Consider the following 20,000-nt stretch of genomic DNA (forward strand, 5'->3'; position numbering starts at 1 on the left):
TCATGTACCTCTGTAATAAACTCTTTTCCTCTATCTCTTCTAGTTAAGTAAGTTAAAATGTAAAAGAGAATGATAAAAGTACCATTGCAATCGAAGGAGAAATAGCGGTTTTTTGCTAAGAACAACTGAAAGATTATTATACTATTCAGTAGTTTCAGTGGTTGAAGAGAGATAATAAAAATGTATGACTACTATACTGTGCATTGGTTAAAAGTGGTTGCTTGACAATCTTTCGGTACTCGGTAGTGTTGACAAAATGATTGTAAACAAAAGGAAGTCGGAAGCTTTTTTCTTTTGTTCATTATAGTTAATAATTATTTGAAATGAGTATATACTAATTATTTATACATTTTATAGGTATATTCTCAGCTTTTACCATCTTAGTTTTAGATGTCAGAATCTTAGACTAGGCTACAGTAGCAACTGCTAACATAGCCTAGGCTATTGCCAGAATCAAAACTCAACATTATAAGGGATATCTGGTAAAATCCTAATATATGCAGTAAAAATGGGGATAAACATTACATGCAGTCGAATTACTCCAGTATATTCAGTATTTTGCCTTTTTGCAGTCACATTTCTTCTGTCAGATCTGTGTCATAACCCTGGAACGTGTTGTAAACCTGGAAATAATTTCTGAAGAATACAATTGAAAAGCGTCATAATCTCGGAATGCTGTAAACCAAAACTGTCGTAAACTGGGGACTGCTTGTACACGGAGTACCATTATAAAGACATATCTCAATCCCTATCAAATGCTATTGAGACTTTGAGACTTGCAGATATGCATATCATTACCGAAAAAAATTGGTCCAGCAGCGAACACAATATTATGCTTATTACTCTACTCGGAAAAGGAAAGTTGACTTTTACCGACAACGGTCGAAGTATCAACAGTACCACTACACAGACATATCTCAATTTCTATCAAACATAATTTGAGACCTGTGGGTACACATTTCACACTGAAAATATTGGTTCGGAAGCATATCCAATATTTACATTTATTACGCTACTCGGAAAAGGAAAGCTAACCTTTACCGACACTGGTTGAAGTACCAAGAGTATTATTACACAGACAAATCTCAGTTCCTATCAATCATAATTTGAGACTTGTAGATTTGCATTTTATACTGAAACTATTGGTTCTGCAGTGAACGCAATATTTACGTTTGTTATGCTACTTGGAAAAGGAAAGTTAACCTTTACCGACCACAGTTTGAAGTGCACAGAGTACCATCATACAAACATTATCTCAAATCCTATCAAGCATTATTTGAGACTTGAAGATATTACTCACCAAAAATACCGTCAATGAACCTTGAATTCTTTCATTAGTGGAGACTATTAGTGAAGGTGGTAGCGAACGTAATGTTTACTTTAATTGGTAAATTACGCTACTGGTAGTTACACAATTTGATTGCAAATTTGCTACTGTAGTGAAGTAAGATTAACCTGAATCAGATCTTAATAACAAAACAATAAAATACTAATCCTGAAAGTTGTAAGCTTGAAGGCTACCAGAAATCGGTAATACATAATACTAAACCTAAATCCAGTCTCTGACCGGCAAATTTAAGAACTCAGCTGCCACTGTTACTCTGTGTTGCCTGAATAATGGCAGAAACAGAATGAGCTTATTTGCTAAGTAGTTCATGGTATTCCCGTTAGTGGGCGAGACCGGTCACCTGCACTTAACTGTTAAGTGTTACCTGTGAATTTTTTTAATTCAAGCAACCATGCAAGAGGAAACTACTATACCTATGTAATTACTGGTGTTATTTATATAAAATGGTGAATTATTATATATAAAAACATCCCTCTTACCAAGTAAATTTTCTCACAGGGAAGTAATTTCCTTACATTTTTATAGCATTCTGACCAGTTACAGGATAACAATGTAAGGACACTGGTTGCACATATCTTCAAACAAAGATGCATTATTTTCTGTCTTTTACTTTCCATTCATTACCTTTGGTCTATACCACTGTCCCCAACCTCTTCAACTCAATCTTGTTCAATTTTCACCTCTCATCAATGAAAAAATCCTGCAGGTGAGCCACTTAAATGCTAGAATGGAAGTGGTCTAGGTCTATGAAAGTTGAATTTATACTAGCATTAGTATTTCTGCAAAGTTCTTTTTCACCAGGAAGTACTATAAATCAAAAAACTAAAAACTATTCTATAATAAATTCCATTCAAAATTGATGGGAACCTTTGGGAATAAACATCGATGAAGAGGCTGCTGCGGCATAATGTGGTTAGTAGGATCGAATTCTCCAGGCATGACATCTATGGGACATACACTCTGCAAAAATGAACAATTTAACTACATTAAGAGATAAGAAAGAACAAATCCTTGTCCATCATCTACTTATAAAAAGTTGATCACATATTTCAAGAAAAAACAAAACTAGTAATTGAAAAATTCAACATTACTTACAGCAATTTGGATTAATGTATCATCCAGCTCTCTTATCAGCTCCCCTTTTTTGGGCTTTCCTTTCTCACCCTTAGCACTACTAAGAGAATTTCCTGAAAAAGCAAATGAAAAAAAGATATAGAATGTACTGATATTGTAACTAATGGATTACACAATCAAAAGAAGAAACTGTATCAAAACTGTCAAAACTAATAAATTAAAACTGTTAGGCACTTTTAGTCTACATGATATTAGGACAATGTAATTACTGTTCAAACACATTTCGAATCCTCTTTCTGCCTACCTGATGCATCAATAACTACACCTTTCTTTTGAAAAGTAGTCTTCAACAAGGGAGTTGACACTAATTTTTTACTAGCAAAAATTATTAAAAATAATACAGTTTAATGGAAGTGCAATTATTTTAACAAATTAAATGCTCCTTCACCAAATTCCATGCCAGCAACCAAAAATGGACCCCAAGGTACTGTAGTTTTCATAAACGATTTCATCTTTGCACAAGTAATAGGATGCAAACAGACTTATTCGAAGGCCTACAAATCAATTCTGTTCTGTAAAATAATCTCTTAGAGACCAGACTGAACAAAGAGTTCTCTCTTCCTCTTCAGGCCCTAGAATGTCCATCAGCTTTTTAGAGTGAAAAGAGTGAGTCCAGGGTTTGGAAAGTGTCTCATTCCCCTGGGGAAATCCAATCCTCTTATCAATTGTGTGTAATTTGCTTACACACTTAGCCATAGCTGAGGCCACAAGAAAAAAAATTTTCCTTATAAGGTCCCTCAGCGAAACTGTACTTAAGGGCTCAAAACCAGGTTCCTACACCCATTTAAGGACCACATCTAAGTTCCAAGCTAATAACTTAACTTCTTTCTGTTTGGCAGTATCAAAAGATCTGAGGTCAGACAAATCTTGATTAGAGCAAAGGTCAACTCCCCCTATACTTGAAAACTAAGCTTAACATCACCCTTAGAATATCTTAGTTATGGCAAAAAACACACACACACACACACACACACACCGATTTCTGCAACTAACTTTGAAAAACCTTTTGCTCGTACCAGTCTCCTGACAGTCTGAATGCAGTCACAGCCAGAGTGGAAAGTCCTTGGCAGTAAGGTCTGAATTGAGGATATCAGAGTAGACAGACTTTTTGAGGCAAGATTAAAAGATGAGGCAGGAGGGTCTGGCTATGATTGATGCTAAGAAGTTGGAACCCACACTAAGAATGGGTGATAAAGGTTGATCCAAACCTATTGTTTGCTCTTGAATGCATACAGGCAGCACAGGGCATTCCATCACCGACAGGAGTTCTTATGCCATTTGAAGATCCTGCGCCCGCCAAGGAGCAATCCAGCATCAATGGGCATTTCTTAATACCTGCAGATAGCTCAGAAAACACTGGTGATCTGGACACTAACAGGCACTCATGAACTGTCGAGTGTGCAGATGCATGGTGCATACTATGCGTCTTAGACATATCAGTTGCTAAAAAGCGACCAAGAGTCGTAATGAGCACAAGAGGAAAAGAATCTGGCACCAACGGAGATTCTGAAACTTTCCTTGGCGCAGAAACACAAAAAGGAGCGTTGGCTGGGCACTCAACAAACAATTTCCTTGAGGAGGAATAGCGTTTCCAAGAGGAAGAATGCTCAGATGATGAAAGCTAGCCTTCTAATACTGACTTCTCCTGGTAGAAATGTTTGGGACTATCCCAAAAAAGTACATGATGGGCGCTGATCTTGTGACGGTTCACTGAACTTTTTAGGAGGCACTGGAGATGGGAATCATCCTTATCTTGTCTTTTCAAGGGATGCTTCATCAGTAAAATGCCATTGATGCCTGGGCTAGACTCTCCAGAAACAGACAAACTAGATGAAAGACGTGACACTTCTTCGGAGACGCCTTTCCAACAGTGCTCTGTTGGTACCTGGGATGCCACAAGAGCCTTTTCTGGGCTCAGCCGTGTCGCTCCCGCAGACGAAAAGAAAAAAGGGAAAAATATCTGAATGAAATATACCAAACTTAAAAATAAAAGGGATAACGGTGGATATACTGTGAAACACGTAACAAAGAAATGTGCTCGAATGAAGACCCCTGTGAAAAACATGAAAATAATGAAAATAACAAAAACATAAACGAAAATAGGATCGACTTAAACTGCCACCCAAGAAATAAATAAATATATGTACTGAAATATCACATGTTACAAGCAGAGAGGAAGACCACTCGAAATCGGTACAAATCAAGGGTAAGCCGTAAAGGCGACTCGCCGCCCGCCCACTACGTAAAAGTGACGCCTAACAAAACCCTAAATAAAGGCAAAACGAAAGGCAAATTCACTCCCTAAATATTGAAAAAGGGCGGAACCAGTACTTAACTTGGGTGAAGAGGTAGATTGATGATCCATAACCAAGAATAAAAATAAAAGAACAGATAGCTATATTCGAGCGTGCGAACACGATATGGCTATCGAAAAGTATGACGTCACAGACGCCTTCAACGGGGTAGCTAGGTGTGACCTATGGGTCGGCTCCCCGTATTTAGGGTCTTTTGATGAGGAAAAGGCTAATTGGAGGGGTTGCTGTGGTAGTGTTTAACACTCGCCCCAGTTTTATACCGACACCTTTTATATAGGTGAGCGAGTCAGAGGCTTCTGACATGTCCAATTTAGCAGTTCTCTGGTATTATAGCAATATTTTACTAGAAATAGTGCTAAAGCAGACACATTTCACTGGGGCGACACGGCTTCCTCGCCCAGAAATAGATTTTTCCTACGTCAAAATCCCTTTATTAGGCCCAAAGGTCTGGATAAACTAATTCTTTATAATAATAATAACAACAGGCCCAACTGAGGGGGCAACTACCTGTAGGCATACCCCACTGACCTCCCATGGGCTACCAGTAAGACTCCTCCTAGGGTTAGGGGAGCATGCCAGGGACCTTTGCTAGGAGAATTGGCGAGATGGACAGCCACCTCCTCTGCACTTGCATTATTAATACTATATCACTTTTATCAAAAACTTTGTCCTAATGACCTTAACTGACATGCCTAGTTCAACATCATACTAAATTTCTGATTAACTCTCAACTCGAGGCTGGCAATGGGCTTGGGTTCGGGAGTTAGGGAGCCAAGGTGAGGAGAGAGCGATGCAGTTTGAGAAATGGGAATGGGTGGAACAGACACAGATTCTGTAACAGAAACATCATCATCCAAAGCCTGACTAGCTATTCTTACTATTAGCCCTAGAGGCTGCTTTCCTTTTCTTGTCCCTTTCCAATTCATTAACCTGGCTAGTCATACTCATCCACATTTTACTGTCCCATTGCTCACATTCAAGAAAAGTCATTAGAGAACAAACTTGACTCCAAAATTTAATGCATACAGAATGAGGGTCGAAATACGATTTAATTAATGTAGTAATATGTACCTTGTAGCAGTAATATGTACCTAACACTCCGAGAACTAGAACGGACATGGCTGACGAAACTATGGTCAACAAAGTCTGTCAAATTTGTGATATAGTCAAAATTGTCAATTAAATGCAACTCGAACTATGCTGAAACGGCTATCAAAAGCAAGACTATTTCACCAATTGTAACAACTACAATCAACTGAAAAGTAAATAATCCTAAAAGTTGGCTGCTCCTAATCACTGTTACAATCATCAGTCGGCAGAAACAAATGAACTTGGTTTCGAGTTCGTTCCTCTCTACCCCAAAAATGGGCAGGATTAGTTGCCTAGTCAAAACAAAATTAGCGCTACCATGAAATCTCAAAATTCTAGCTGCCAATGGAAGTGAAACTATAGCTATGTAATTAAATTGGTATGTTACTTATATAAAATAGAAATTTAAAATTAAACTGCTATGCTGTACATCAAATAAGAACAAAACAATATCCCACAGAGCTTCACTGAAACAGTAATGGCAAAATACTGTCACTTACATTATGCCCATATTAAGCCTGAGTTTTATGAAGGTTAGTCTAATCTTGTCTAATTACATAAAAACTTTATGATTTACATATTATGAGCATTACATTTTTACTCAGTTTGCTAAACTAACTTTCAATTTAGCTCTGTAAATAAAACAAGAAGTTAAAAAATGTGACCAGCTTTGAAAAATCATTTATCTCCAAAATTACAGCAATATATCTGACAAGAAAAACAGCAGCAAAGCCAAGAGGCTAAAGAAGCTAGGGAAAGCTTTTCAACAATATAAAAAATTTATTTCACCAACCTGCAACTATAACTCTACTTATTTGAGCGATAGCAGCTTGCTCTTCTGGGTGTCCAAGATAACCACAGACATAATCAACAAGCAAATCTAGAGATAATTTTTTGTCCACACAATCACTCAGTTCTAGTCCCGAAATCAAAAGCAAGAACCTGTAATAAAAAACTATTGTAATAATATGAACTGGTACTCTAACATTTCAAGTTATTCTAAAAAACTTCAGGGTGAACCAATACATTAAAAAATATATAAACAAGTGTTAAAATTACAAGCAATTACAAGTTTATAATCAAATATAAATTAAAAAGAAGAGCAAACAAAAATAAATACAAATTTTTATAAAATTTATTTCTTAAATATTTACCTCTCTATTATGATAGATGTATTTCCTGGGAGGAAAATAGTGTGTGAAAAGTAAAAAAATTATTGGATTTTTTATTGTTTACTTTTGAAAGTATTCACTCATCCCTTTCAGGTGGTTTGAGCTGTAGTTTTCCATTCAGTTTCCTTTTCTGTCCACATGAGTGGGGAGGTGGGAGTAATATATAATAGAGGGGTAAATATTTAAAAAATAATTTTTAAAATACAAATTTTTATTCTTTAAATGAATCTTATCTCTTTATTATGATAGCCGATTCCTGCACTGGGCAAAGGAGGTGGGATTTAGAAACCACCGCTACTTATCTAATGATAAGTACTGTTGCCAAGTGAGGATTTATTCATAGGTAGCAGACCTCTGAACAATGTGTGGAGGTTCCTTGCTAACAAAAAAAGACTTCAATGTAAAATCCTTAGAGGGGAGGTTTGTGCTCAAGGGTTCCAATGGGGCATACTTAAGCACCCCATCCAAATCCATTCCAGCCAAAGGCAAGGCTTAATTCGGAGACTTAGGAATACCAATTTGAAAGGAACGGACGGCCTCCTTAATATCCATGTTAGATGAAGTATCTAGGCCAGTACTATATACTCGCCCACTGTCTTTAATACAGTGGACACCCTGTATTCGCGGGTATGCGTACCAGACAATCCCCCTTAGTTAGAATCTGCGAATACTTAGAACCCCCACTATAATGACAAATTTTCTAAGACAATTTGTATTTTTCATAGCTACAAACCTGAGGTCTTAACAATAGAATAATTTCTAGCACCTAGCTGGATCCAGTTAAAACACAGGTGAAAGCAAGGAATCTTGTGAGATCTGGCAACGCGTGCGTATATCGGGTGAATCGGGTGAAGAGTGGTCAAAGACCACGCACCTATGCTATCGCTTCAGTCTTTCCCAACTCAGGATGTTTAACAAACAGAGGGGTGGCTAGAGGTGGGCAGATAATGTTAAGACTCAGGTTTGTAGCTATGAAAAATACAAATTGTCTTAGAAAATTTGTCATACGAGAACAAACCTTCGGTCCTAACAATAGGATAGACTCATACTTGGAGGGAGGTACAAGACATCCTAAACCGGCAGGGGGAAACCCACTAGTTCAGTTCTAGAAGAAATAACTTCTGGAGAGGGACTGAAGCCCGTTGAGAAGCTAGATAAACTGATATCTAACCAGTCAGACACTGAGTGACATAAAATGATATATGGGAGAATCAATGTATAGGGAACCTAAGAGAAACTTTGACTGTCCAATAGCAAACCAATACACCAGGGTTTGTTATCACTCCCAACTCCTCCTTGCCAAGGCGTGGAGCATATGCTATTTGTATATCAAGCGACCACACTATCAGTATGACTATCTTACTCACCTGTATCAGACCAGTCCAGCAAATGACGTGTCTATTCCTTAACCCACCCGAAGGAAGAAGGAAAAGTACAAGAGAAAGGAGACCAGCAAACTCACTCATTCTCTCATCCACACAATCACCTTAGGTAAGATACAAAAGTGCCCTGTTAAGGGCAACTATGAGTTACACAGCCACCACAGGACCCAGGGAAAAAGTGTCTGTAGATCTGTGGGCAACATCCTTAAGATAGAAAGAGGTGAACGTGGACTGGTGTAACCAAGTACCAGTACCAGTGCTCAGCACTCTATGTACAGCCAAGTTCTTTTTGAAAACCAGAGAAGGACCAATACCCCTAACGTCATGTGCTCCATTCTGCACAGGCATGGTGGCGGAATCATCAAGAGCCAAGTATGCCTGTCTGATGGCTTCCCGTATCCAAAAAGAGATAGTATTCTTTGACACCTCTTTCTTAGTACATCCTGTACTAACAAAAAGTTTGCAGCAGCCTGGTCTAAGGTGCCGTGTCCCTTTAAGATAGCAACGCAGGGCCCGGACAGGGAACAACATTTTTAAAGCTCTTGAGCATCACCACCCACAAAGTCATTCAGTGATGGAATGGAAAATGAAGTGAACCTGCCATCATGAACAGAAGGATTTTGGGTCTTGGCCATGAATTCCAGGACAAATCGAAGGACACCGACCCCTAACCCCTGATGTGCCTCACATCATAGCTCAGACCGTTAAGCTTGCCTACCCTCTTCGAAGATGCCAAAGCCAGAAGGAAAACTGTCTTGAGTGTCAAGTTCTTGTCAGATGAGCGACACAAAGGCTCATATGGACCTTTAGTGAAGTTCTTGAGAACCAGGGAAACATTCCACGTTGGAGGCTTGAACTCCCCAGAACTCGATTGCTCAAACCCCTTAACTAGCAAGGAAAGTTCCCAGGACGAGGAGATGTTGATACCTCTAAGGCGTAACACCAAACTCAGGGCCACCCTGTAGCCTCTAATGGCAGAAATGGACAAAACTTTCTCGTCTCTGATTGGACGGTTAAAAAGTCTGCTACGCTGAATAGAGGTTGCGAGTGGAGAAAAAACCTCGTTTATGACACCAATCACAGTAGATCGCCCATTTGCCTTGGTAAATCGCAGAGGTCAACTTTCTGAGACAGCTGGACATATGCCCTGCTGTTCTCTTGAGAAAAGCCTCTCGCTTGGAGGAGATACCTGATAGCCTCCAACCGTGAAGACAGGGATTCTACTGACTGGTGGAACCTTTCTGCATGCAGCTGACACAGATGCCGCCAAGAGTGGGAATTTCCCTCAGAACCTCTGACAACACAACAGCAGATCTAGAAACATTCCGCTTCAGGCCACAGAGGGGCTACCGAAGTCATCCTGAGACCTGTGAACTCATCAGCCTGTTCAGAAACTTGACGGATCAAACAAAACAGAGGGCATACACCTCCAGGTTTGTCCCAAGGATTTTGGAATGCGTCCTCCCACTAACGCTAAAGGATCTGGAACTACTGAACAGAATAATCTCCAGTTTCCTGTTGAACCAAATCAAAAAGGTCCAGCATGGGTCTCCCCCAAACCTGGAAAGTGTGTCTAAAAGTGGCTGCTACTACTTGATGAAGGAACCACTCTGTGCCTAGGATTTGATCCTGACGACTGAGTTTGTCTGTGACCACATTCTGTTTGCCTGGGATATACCTGGCTGAGAGCTCTACCGAATTGCTGACCGCCCACTGATGAACCTCGACGGTCAAGGCATGAAGTTGACGAGGAACCAGGCCTCCCTGCTTGTTCACATAGGCGACCACCGTGGTGTTGTCCGACATGAGAATGACAAAATGACCCTCTACCTTCTCCTGAAATTCCTTCAGACCCAGGAAGGGTGCCTTCAACTCCAAGACGCTGATATGTTGCTGTTTGTACTCCAAATTCCAAACGTCTGAGGCAATGAGGCCACCTAAATGAGCCCCCTAACCTGTGAGGGAGGCATCTGAAAACAGAAGGAAGTCCGGTGGAAGAGAACAGAGGGACACCCTTCAAAAGATTTTGGCGGGCCAACCACCAACGAAGGTCTTCTCACTTCCAGAGAAAGAGGAACCTTTGTTAACAGGGTGAGTCCCCCCCGCCGAGACCAGAATTCCCCCAGTCTCCATTGTAGAGACTGAAGATGAGGACGCCCATGAGGGACCAGCTTCTCCACGGAGGACAAAACTCCCAGAAGAACCTGCTACTAACTAATATTACTGATGTGGCACGCGATATCAGAGAACCTGGAGGATAAGCCTTCCTGAGCTGCGGCTTGTCCAACAGAGGAGGAGAGAAATCGAATGGCAGTAGGTACCCCACCCTAAGGACATCAAACACCTACTTCTCTGCCCCATAACTCTGTCACTTGGCCCAATGGCCAGCCAGGCAACCGCAACCCCCCCCCCCCCACCCCCCCCCCCCCCCACACACAAGAGAGAGAGAGAGGCTCCTAACCTACCGACGGCCCCCTTTGTTACCTCTGCCCCTTGGGGCCCCCCCTTCTTGGCTTAAAGGAACGAGAGCGAAAGGGACGTTGGTCCTCTGATCTAGGCTGAGACAAATGGGGAGGCCCTGCTGCAACCGAACTCCTCGACGGCCTACCAGGTGACGATCCTCTTGACTACTGCTGGGCAGGGCAGGGGGAGGGAGGAGGAGCTGGACGTCTCCAAGGACAAGACTCCAACTTAGACAGCCTGGTGCACTAATCTATCCTTGGTGTCAGCTCGGCGCCGTCTATTACATCTTCCAGCTCAGTCCGAGGAAAAGAAATTGAGACTCCAACAGATCCCCATTTTTTCAGTGCCAGCAAGGACTCCAGGTCAAACTGATCTCTCCATCCTAGATAAAGTCACGTCTCTTCTAATCAGAAGGTTAGCCCATTAATTACAACTGAGGTGAGCCATATACGAAAAACGCCTTGCCTCCAGACTGCAACAAAAACCTGGCAAAAGCATGGATGCACTCACCAAACTCTTCTGGGGACCTGTCAGCAGCTATCTTTGGCAATGACCATGAGACCAGGAAGTCCAGCCAAGAAACCGTCTGCAACATGAAGGCTGCCATAGATTCCCAATGCTGAGGCATCCGGTGGAGAAAAGGACGGAGCCACTGACCTCACCTGCTCAAGAGTCACTCCCGGCTTCAGACGAATGACGTCCGGGTTAAGATGAAGCGACATCAAAAAGGCAGAGTTTGTAGCATAGTACTTCCTATGTTCATGAGAGGTGGGGGGGTAGTAGCTTGGCAGAGCCCCTAGAGTTGAAGTGAACCGTCCTGATCTGAAACAGAGGCGTTAACCTTTATGCAAGACCGACTGGACGTTGCCCCAACAGGGAAGAACTTGAAAGATTATTGGGATCCTGTGTAGCTCCCCAGCAAAGGCTTCCTTCCAGGAAGGAGTGTAAGACGACCGAGCCTGAGTCCTACTTTCCAAATGTTGAACCATGAATGAGATCGAACAACTTCTGAAAAAGGTAGACAAAAACTCTTGCGTCTCCTTCCTCCTGCTCCAGCAAAGGAGACCACGACGAGAAAAGGTGTGTAGGCTCCTCTAGAACACCCTCCTCATTTAAGTTAACAGAAGATCAGCAGCCAAACAGCCCGAAAATACCAACTAACTGTCTGGGCTGGGTCCACGCGCCCCTGACGCCCGCGACGAACCAACTACAACAATAGGAACATCACTACACACTCTTCCAAAAGATGACTCATTAACATGGCCGTGAACGGGCACGGGGGGGCGTGGCACACACACGAACACTCGAGATCGAATGAGAATCCCCCAGAGTCAAACTCCTGGAAGTACCAGGGAGAGGGGCAGGCAAACACTCCTGCTGCACCAACTCCGCGATCACAACCTTCGACCTCTTGACAGGCGCCTTGAGATCCTTATGCGACGAATAGGCCCTGGAGAAGAAAAGTAAAGAGCACCTGATCATGTGCACAGTTGGGGGAGGTTGCACCATGCTTGTGATTCAATGCAGAGGACGAAGCAGCCACTGCAGATTGCACAAGGGAAGATACACTAACACTCTCCGAAACACAACACACTCGAGAACACGGCTGCGTTGTTCCTCCCTCGTAGGCGAAGAAGGAGAGGGAAGAGAGGCGCTGTTCCTTACATGATCTCTTCGCAGGAGGCGAGGACGATGCCACACATTTCCTTCCAGGCCTCCGAGCCGACATGGCAGCCAACTTATCATCCAAAACAGAGTCCAACCTCTTAAGAACCGTCTGGTATAAAGCCTCAGACGGATCAGCAAGAGAAGGCTCCGATTGGACATGGAAAGGAGTTGCAGTGAACTCGGGGCGGCAGAGAATGACATCACGGCTGAGTGAGGCAGCGCAGAGGAGACACTGGGATAACGTTCAACGATAGAAGTGACGTCACAAAGTGATGATGTCACGGTTCCCTCTGACTCGAAGAAGCGGTCAACAGTCACTGGCGGGAGCAATACAAAATGGCTGACCTCGGCTACCAATGAAGACAAGGCCGGGAGGAGGGGGAGAGCCGCTCGCCAGCATGAGGAGGGGGGTAGCGAGCATCCATGAAGTGTGGCCAGCAACTCCTCCACGGACGGAGAACCCCCTAGCCGAGCGTTTTCTTCCAAATCGCTCCCATCTTGGAGTCTCTGACTCTGGAATAAAGGAGAATGATGAAAAAGCCTCCTCCCTCCCGTTAAATCAAATTAACTCCCGAAGCAAGAAGGGGCGACATTACAAAAAAATTAGCCTGTGGGCCTCCCGATACTTCCAACGACAAATCGATGGAAGAAAAGGAAGGGGACAGAGGCACAACACTACTATGGAGTGTGAACGCAGCAGGAGACGAAGCATCGGGAAGAGGTGAAGAAAACCTTCCCATGAAGGAAGAGTAGAACCCCGCCTCCGATGCTCTCTTGCTATAAAACAACTTCCACTGCTCTTTAGCATTCCGTGCAAGGAATTCGGTTTATTGTACAAATATAGAGCAACACTACTACATGATGTGGAGGTCGGCGCAGCCGAAGCCAAAAAAACGAGAACATAGAAAAACCTGGGAGTTCCGGGGCACACATGTTGACGAGGCCAAGAGGAGCAGAGGTAGGTGCGTGGTCTTTGACCACTCTTCAACCAATATACGCACGCATTGCCAGATCTCACAAGATTCCTTGCTTTCATCTGGGTTTTAACCGGATCCAGCTAGGTGCTAGAAATGATCCTATTGTTAAGACTGAAGGTTTGTACGCCTACGAACAAAATGCTTATAACTGCCTATCTTGAAAGTTCAAATACCAAATATATAACTTGAATAACAACCTACATCAAATTTACCTAAAATTATTATCTTATTACTGTATTAATCTTTGAGTTTAAAATTAGTACCCTTAAAGATATATACATATGTATTTATAACATTTTAGCAAAAACAGAGAGTTACCACTATGATATATTGTATCTTGTGGAGAGAGAGAAGAGAAAATACAATAAAAATCATTAAAATTACTGACTGCTAATGGCAAACACTCTCCCCTCCTGTCACATTACTTGACATATTTGTCAGCTATGGACTTCGAACTCCCGTGTAGTTAAAAAGAAAGATGAGGGGAAAGAATTTTTAAGCATTTTGTAATTACAGTTATACTATTTATAATATTATTATTTGAAAATATTAATAAACATATGGATGTACCATAACAATTCTCTCGTCTTGGTAAGAGAGAGAAGAGTTATCCTTACTTAAAAATGAAATGGAAAGGTAATTTTTATTTCTTTAAAGTACAGGCGGCCCTCAGTTAGCAGAAGGGTTCCGTTCCTGGCCACCGACGCTAAGTGATTTTCGACGCTAACCGATTTTAAAGCCTACGGCCGTCGCACACCTTCTTTCGAAATTCTAGACCAGTTAACAGCGGCCTAGACCAGTCAAACGGCGCCGAATCCCGCGATGGCGCATAAATAAAATTATATTTATGCAGTATAGATCTATAGGAATTTACTGTACAGTACATTACGTATCGTATTATAAATACTGTAAAATGAAAAAAGCCTAGGTTTAATCCTTTGGGTGTCTAGAGTATGTAAAGATATTATAAGGTGTTATATTGTGTACAGGTAGCTGTAGTGTTCAAGTTATGATAATTCATCTTACGATAATCCGATTTTATGAGAGACAAAATTACAATAGCCTAACTTTATCCCATCTTCTAGCTACATAAGTTCAAAAACAGCAAAAGAGAATGATGAAAGTATGGTTTTAACGTTATACTCGTTGCATAAACGTGTACAGCCATGAACAACCAAACTTGAAACTTTTTTTTTTTTTCAAGTACAACTGAATTCGATAACATCCGTTTGGCTTGTATTTCAATCATCTTACTATAGTACACTATTACCGTAGTTGTTATAAATGACGTTAGTAGAATAGAACTGAGATATCTAATATAAAACTTTATTCGTCATAGATCAAAGATCAATATAGATCAAAGATAAATCAGGAAATATACTGTTAAATTTAAACCTAGTTATAACTAAAGCTGAGAAAACTGTTCCAGCTGCTACTGACTATTATCGTGCATCGGCAACAAGGATAAAACTCCAGTAAACGTATGCCATCAAACACAACCGTAGATAAAACTGAGATAAAATAATTTTAATCAAAACTACTGGGCTTGAAAGAGCACATTTTACTGTTGGTTTCACGCCGATATAAGATACATAACATAAAGTTCGTATTATGATGATATAAAGGAAAATTGCGAACGGAATCACATAATTTTTTCACACAATAAACATGCCGCCAACGTAATCTGTCAACGAAAAAAAAAAAAAAGTTCACAATCACAACAAGACATTCAATTCATATTTCCACCTAAAAACATGTCGTATAAGGAAAAATAACCCTGTCTGATATAAGTCAAGTATTTAGATATTCATTTATGCCAACTAGAAGCAAGAAAATTTGCTCAGAATTGCGTTAAATATGGCGAAACAAACTCGTGTTCGCCATCAGCTGATTTGAAACCAAAACATTGGCCGCTCTGTGGAATACCACTTAGATTTGCTGTAGTATTTTATAATACAATAATATGAGAATACATACAATATTATTGAATACAGTGAAGTAAGGGATTTATGGAAAAGATGCATAATTAATAAAATAATACCATGCATTTTCGGAAAACAGTGCAGGACAAGAACGAACATGAAAAAACATCCTCTGACAACATGGAGGGTAGTTATAAAAGCTGGCTTAATTTGTATCATATTTATATAAAAAAATAAAAATACCCTATACGTAATATATTTTCATACACATTTTAAACATAATAGCATGAACATTAATAAAATCAACACATCGATCGCTAAATTTGCACTCTTTTTAACTCGATATTTTCGGGGAGGAGCTGCGAGGCGCTTACAAGAATGAACATGAAAAAACATCATATCTGATAACGTGAAGGGCAGTTTCAAAAGCTGCCTTTTTATCATATTTGTGCAGAAATAAAAATAACTATATGTAATACATTTTCATACACATTTTAAACATAAAAGCATGAACATTTATAAATCAACATATCCTTAGCTAAATTTGCACTCATTTAACTCGATATTTTCAGCATAGAACAGCGTCAGAGGCATATATTTTACCCTAGTACCTATGTAATAACTCTCAATACAATTTTTTAATATCATTTGCATAACATTTATGGTCTGAACGGTATTTTCTACAAATGTATGTAACCGTTACACATAACGGCGCTAGCTGCGCTGTTGACTGAAAATTGTGCCGTAAAAATACCTTAAAATGTCTTATTTTTTTTAATGAATATTTTTTATGACAGCCGTAAAACCGATTCGCCGTTGAGCGATTGCGCCGTTAATCGCGGGCCGCCTGTACTATCACACAAATTTTGTAATTACAGCTATATGTATTATGATTATTAATTGAAAATATCAATAAACACATTACATACATGGACCGTAAAAATTCTCTCGTCGAGAGAGAGAGAGAGAGAGAGAGAGAGAGAGAGAGAGAGAGAGAGAGAGAGAGAGAGAGAGAGAGAATATATCCTTTGACAGCGCAGCCGAAAGATTGGGATTTCCTTTTTTCTTACATAATTTTTAAATTTATAAACTAAAATCTTACTAATTCACTAGTATTTTCTTTAATGAATTAATATTATTGCTGTTTACTTTAGTATTATTTGAAAATTAGTACTTAGTCATGAAAATAATATCAAAATACACTAATAAGTGAATATTTATTGAGGGAAAACCCCTAAAATGAGAGTCCTCCCACAAATGTTCCACAGAAACATCTGAGAATGGGTGAGTCTGCGAATCTCAAGAACACAAATACAGGGGGTCCACTTTATAGAGCATTATTAACTCCTTTCTGGAGTTAAGGATAGACTTTCTGTACTCCTTTGAAAAATATTCTTATAATAAAATGAGATTTTATGTATACTTACCAAGTAATTGCATAACTAAGAATTTCTAAGTACCGGCAGGTAAAATTTGATAATCTCAGTAGTGATTCTTTTGTTTTTGGACTAGGCATGCCGCACTACTGTCATCCATGAGAAGGGAGGTGGGTGGGCTCCCATTCTGTAATTACTTGTTAAGTAAAGATTAAGTCTGATTTTATTGCAAAAATATTTTTATGTAAGTAACTTACCAAGTACAGGCAGTCCCCGGTTATCTGCGAAGGTTCCGTTCTTGGCGGGTTTCTGATAAGCGAAAGCCACCATTAACCAAAACTCGGCAATTTATGGTGCTTATGACAGTTTCAGTTAACGGCACCTGTTAGGTATGTTATGGTGCCGTAACTCTATTATCAGCACCATAAGATGCCAATAACCAAAACATGGCCCGTTATGGCGCCATAAATCGCCGCTTTTATGGGGCTAGACAAGTGCTATGAAACCGGATCACCATTAACCGAGTCTGCTGATAACCGGGGACTGCCTATAATTATATAACTGATTCCCACATTGCTAGGAGGTGGGATTTGTGCATGAAAACTAGGTATTGTAAAGCATTAATGGTCATAAAATGCAAACAGAAAAATTGCTAGCATTAACATTAAACTTCTTGTTTCCTTACCTGTTAAGAAAGCTATTGAGGAAAATACTGCCTCTGACATAGCTCATCTCCACTTGTAGAGGTGTGGCGCCAGACCAAGGGTCACCTACTACACAGTGGGAGCCATACGGGGAGAACACTCCCAAGCTAGTAAGACATTCCCCCTGCCCTGAGAACAGTACCATCATAAAAAAAAAACACACAAAACCCAGAATACCGAAATAACCTACACCAATAATTTAAAACCACCACTACCCTACCAACAATTCTGAAGGGTATCCAGTCCCAAGTACCCCCGGACTCCCCACGAAGAAACACCAGATTCAAGGTGAAGGGTAAGGTAGGAATAAAAGCTTCCTATGTTTCCTTCCTCAGAACCATGCCAGCCACTACGAACGGACCCAGGATATTGGTCATTAAAGATTGTCTTGATTTCACTAAAATAGTGGGTCGGAAAGACCGACTTACACATTCAATATGTGGATTGGATAATGAAAGATAAAGAAAGGTTATACCTGAAGGCCAGAGACGTAGCCACTGTCCCAATCTCATGTGGCTTCACCTTCAAAACAGGTAACACTTCTTGTACTTGTGAATGGCTTCATGAATGAGATCTCTCAGGAAAAACAAAAGAGCGTTCTTGGAGAGAGGACGAGAGGGGTCCTTAACTTAGCACCATAAGTTATGGAACCCCCTCTAAGTTCTTCAGTCTTGCGAAGGTAGAACTTGAGCACTTTCACCATGCGAAGAGACCTCTCTTCTTCATCTGGACCTACCATATCAGACAAGTTCTTAATTGTAAAAGAACACTGCCAAGGTTTAGCAGGATTCTCATTTCTACAGAGAAATCCCAGAGTATAAGAAACTAGGGCATCCCTGCTGGAGAATCCAGCCCTTTTATCTAAGGCTTGAATCTCGTTTACCCTTTTGGCTAAAGCCAAAGCTATCAGGGAAAGGGTCTTTCTGGCTAGATTCCTAATACAAGAAGAAGCCAGTGATTCAAATGGAGGGCCAGACAACCATTTTAGGACTATGTCCAGATTCCAGGAAATTTGTTGGGTTTCCTTATGTTTGGTAGTACTGAATAGACTAAAGTCTGTTAAGCCTTGATTAGAAGACATGTCTAGATCCCTATGTTCCTTAATTAGAAGACAAATCTAGACCCCTATGTCAGAATACAGTCTAACATGGCCCTGTACGCTTTGATGGTGGAAGAAGATAATCCTCTTGACTTCCTTAGGTGCAGGAGAAAATCAGTGATCGCTGTTACAGTCGCTCGAGAAGAAGAAACTTAATTTCTTCTGCACTAAGACCTGAAAATGGATCATTTGTTTTGATAGATGTCAGAGGGTGATTGGCGCCTACATTTTGAGATTGCCTATGCATCTGAATGCGAAAAGCCTTTAGCTCTGAGGAGTTTGATTTCAGTTTGAACCCAGTCAGAGCCAACGTAGATAACCCTTGATGAAACCTCATTACGTGTAGTTGTCTGAGCAGTTTTCGTCTTTGGCGGAGTAACCTTAGAAAATCTGCTAACAGACTGATTAGGTCCGGTAACCATTTTCTGAGGGGCCAGAATGGGGCAATGAGGATCACTGAGACATTTCTGTGAGTCTGGAACACCTTGAGAACCTCTCTGATCATTCCCAAAAGAGGAAATGCATAAGACTCATTGCCTGACCAGTCCAGGAGCATGGCGTCCACAGCCCATGCCGCTGGATCCAGAACCGAGGAGCAAAAAAAAGAGGACACCGATGATTCTTGGCAATCGCAAGCAGATCTATCTTTGGCCTTCCCCACAACTTCCAGAGGTCCAGGCAGACCGCTGGATTTGGGGTATCAATTCCGTACAAATGACTTGATTGGAGCAGCTGAGTTGGTCTGCTGATAAGTTCAATTTTATCTGAACAAATCTTGTTGCCTACTTTGTACGGTTCTTCTTAGCCCAAAGAAGAAGGTCTCTCGCAGCCTTGCAAACAGAGAAGGATATGTACAAGAGGGCTGTGTGAGCGTATAGCATCAGTGAACCCAAATAGCACTTAAGGCATCTGTATATGTGGGTTTTAATTGCACACAAATGCAATCAATCTGTCATTTAACCCTACAACACTGAAAAATTGGCATTTATGAACTACCATGGAACAATGTATGTATATATGATTATTCTTTGTCATTCAGCCAAGTAGATCAATCACTCTAGAAGACTAAGGTAATGATCATTAAATGAAAGGGCACTGAACTAAGCAACCAATCTCTCAAGACAGTCATGCAGTACCTATCAACCTACGTGTAAAAGCTAATATTCATATACTACTCAGATATAAAATCTAAGACACATATCTACAATCATAAAAATTAATATCCTTACTTATCCTCTTTTACCACTTCACGTTTTACAGGATCTGGTAATCCAATGAAACAAGTATCTTCAACTTCAAACTTTCCTCCACTCCCTTCTTTCCCAAGTGCTGCACATGTAACACCTGCAAG

General features: G+C 40.7%; 1 protein-coding gene across 1 annotated transcript in view; it reads right to left on the reverse strand.

Annotated features, from left to right (window-relative positions):
* LOC135221658 (DNA polymerase delta subunit 2-like) overlaps positions 1 to 20,000 on the reverse strand; it is a 76,645-nt gene that overhangs the window by 49,603 nt on the left and 7,042 nt on the right. Inside the window, 3 exon segments of the mRNA XM_064259356.1 lie at positions 2,444 to 2,535; positions 6,680 to 6,828; positions 19,879 to 19,993. Coding sequence (XP_064115426.1) covers positions 2,444 to 2,535; positions 6,680 to 6,828; positions 19,879 to 19,993 — 356 coding nt within the window.

This window comes from Macrobrachium nipponense, chromosome 3 (genome assembly GCF_015104395.2).
Source record: "Macrobrachium nipponense isolate FS-2020 chromosome 3, ASM1510439v2, whole genome shotgun sequence".
In the NCBI taxonomy this organism is placed as follows: domain Eukaryota; kingdom Metazoa; phylum Arthropoda; class Malacostraca; order Decapoda; family Palaemonidae; genus Macrobrachium; species Macrobrachium nipponense.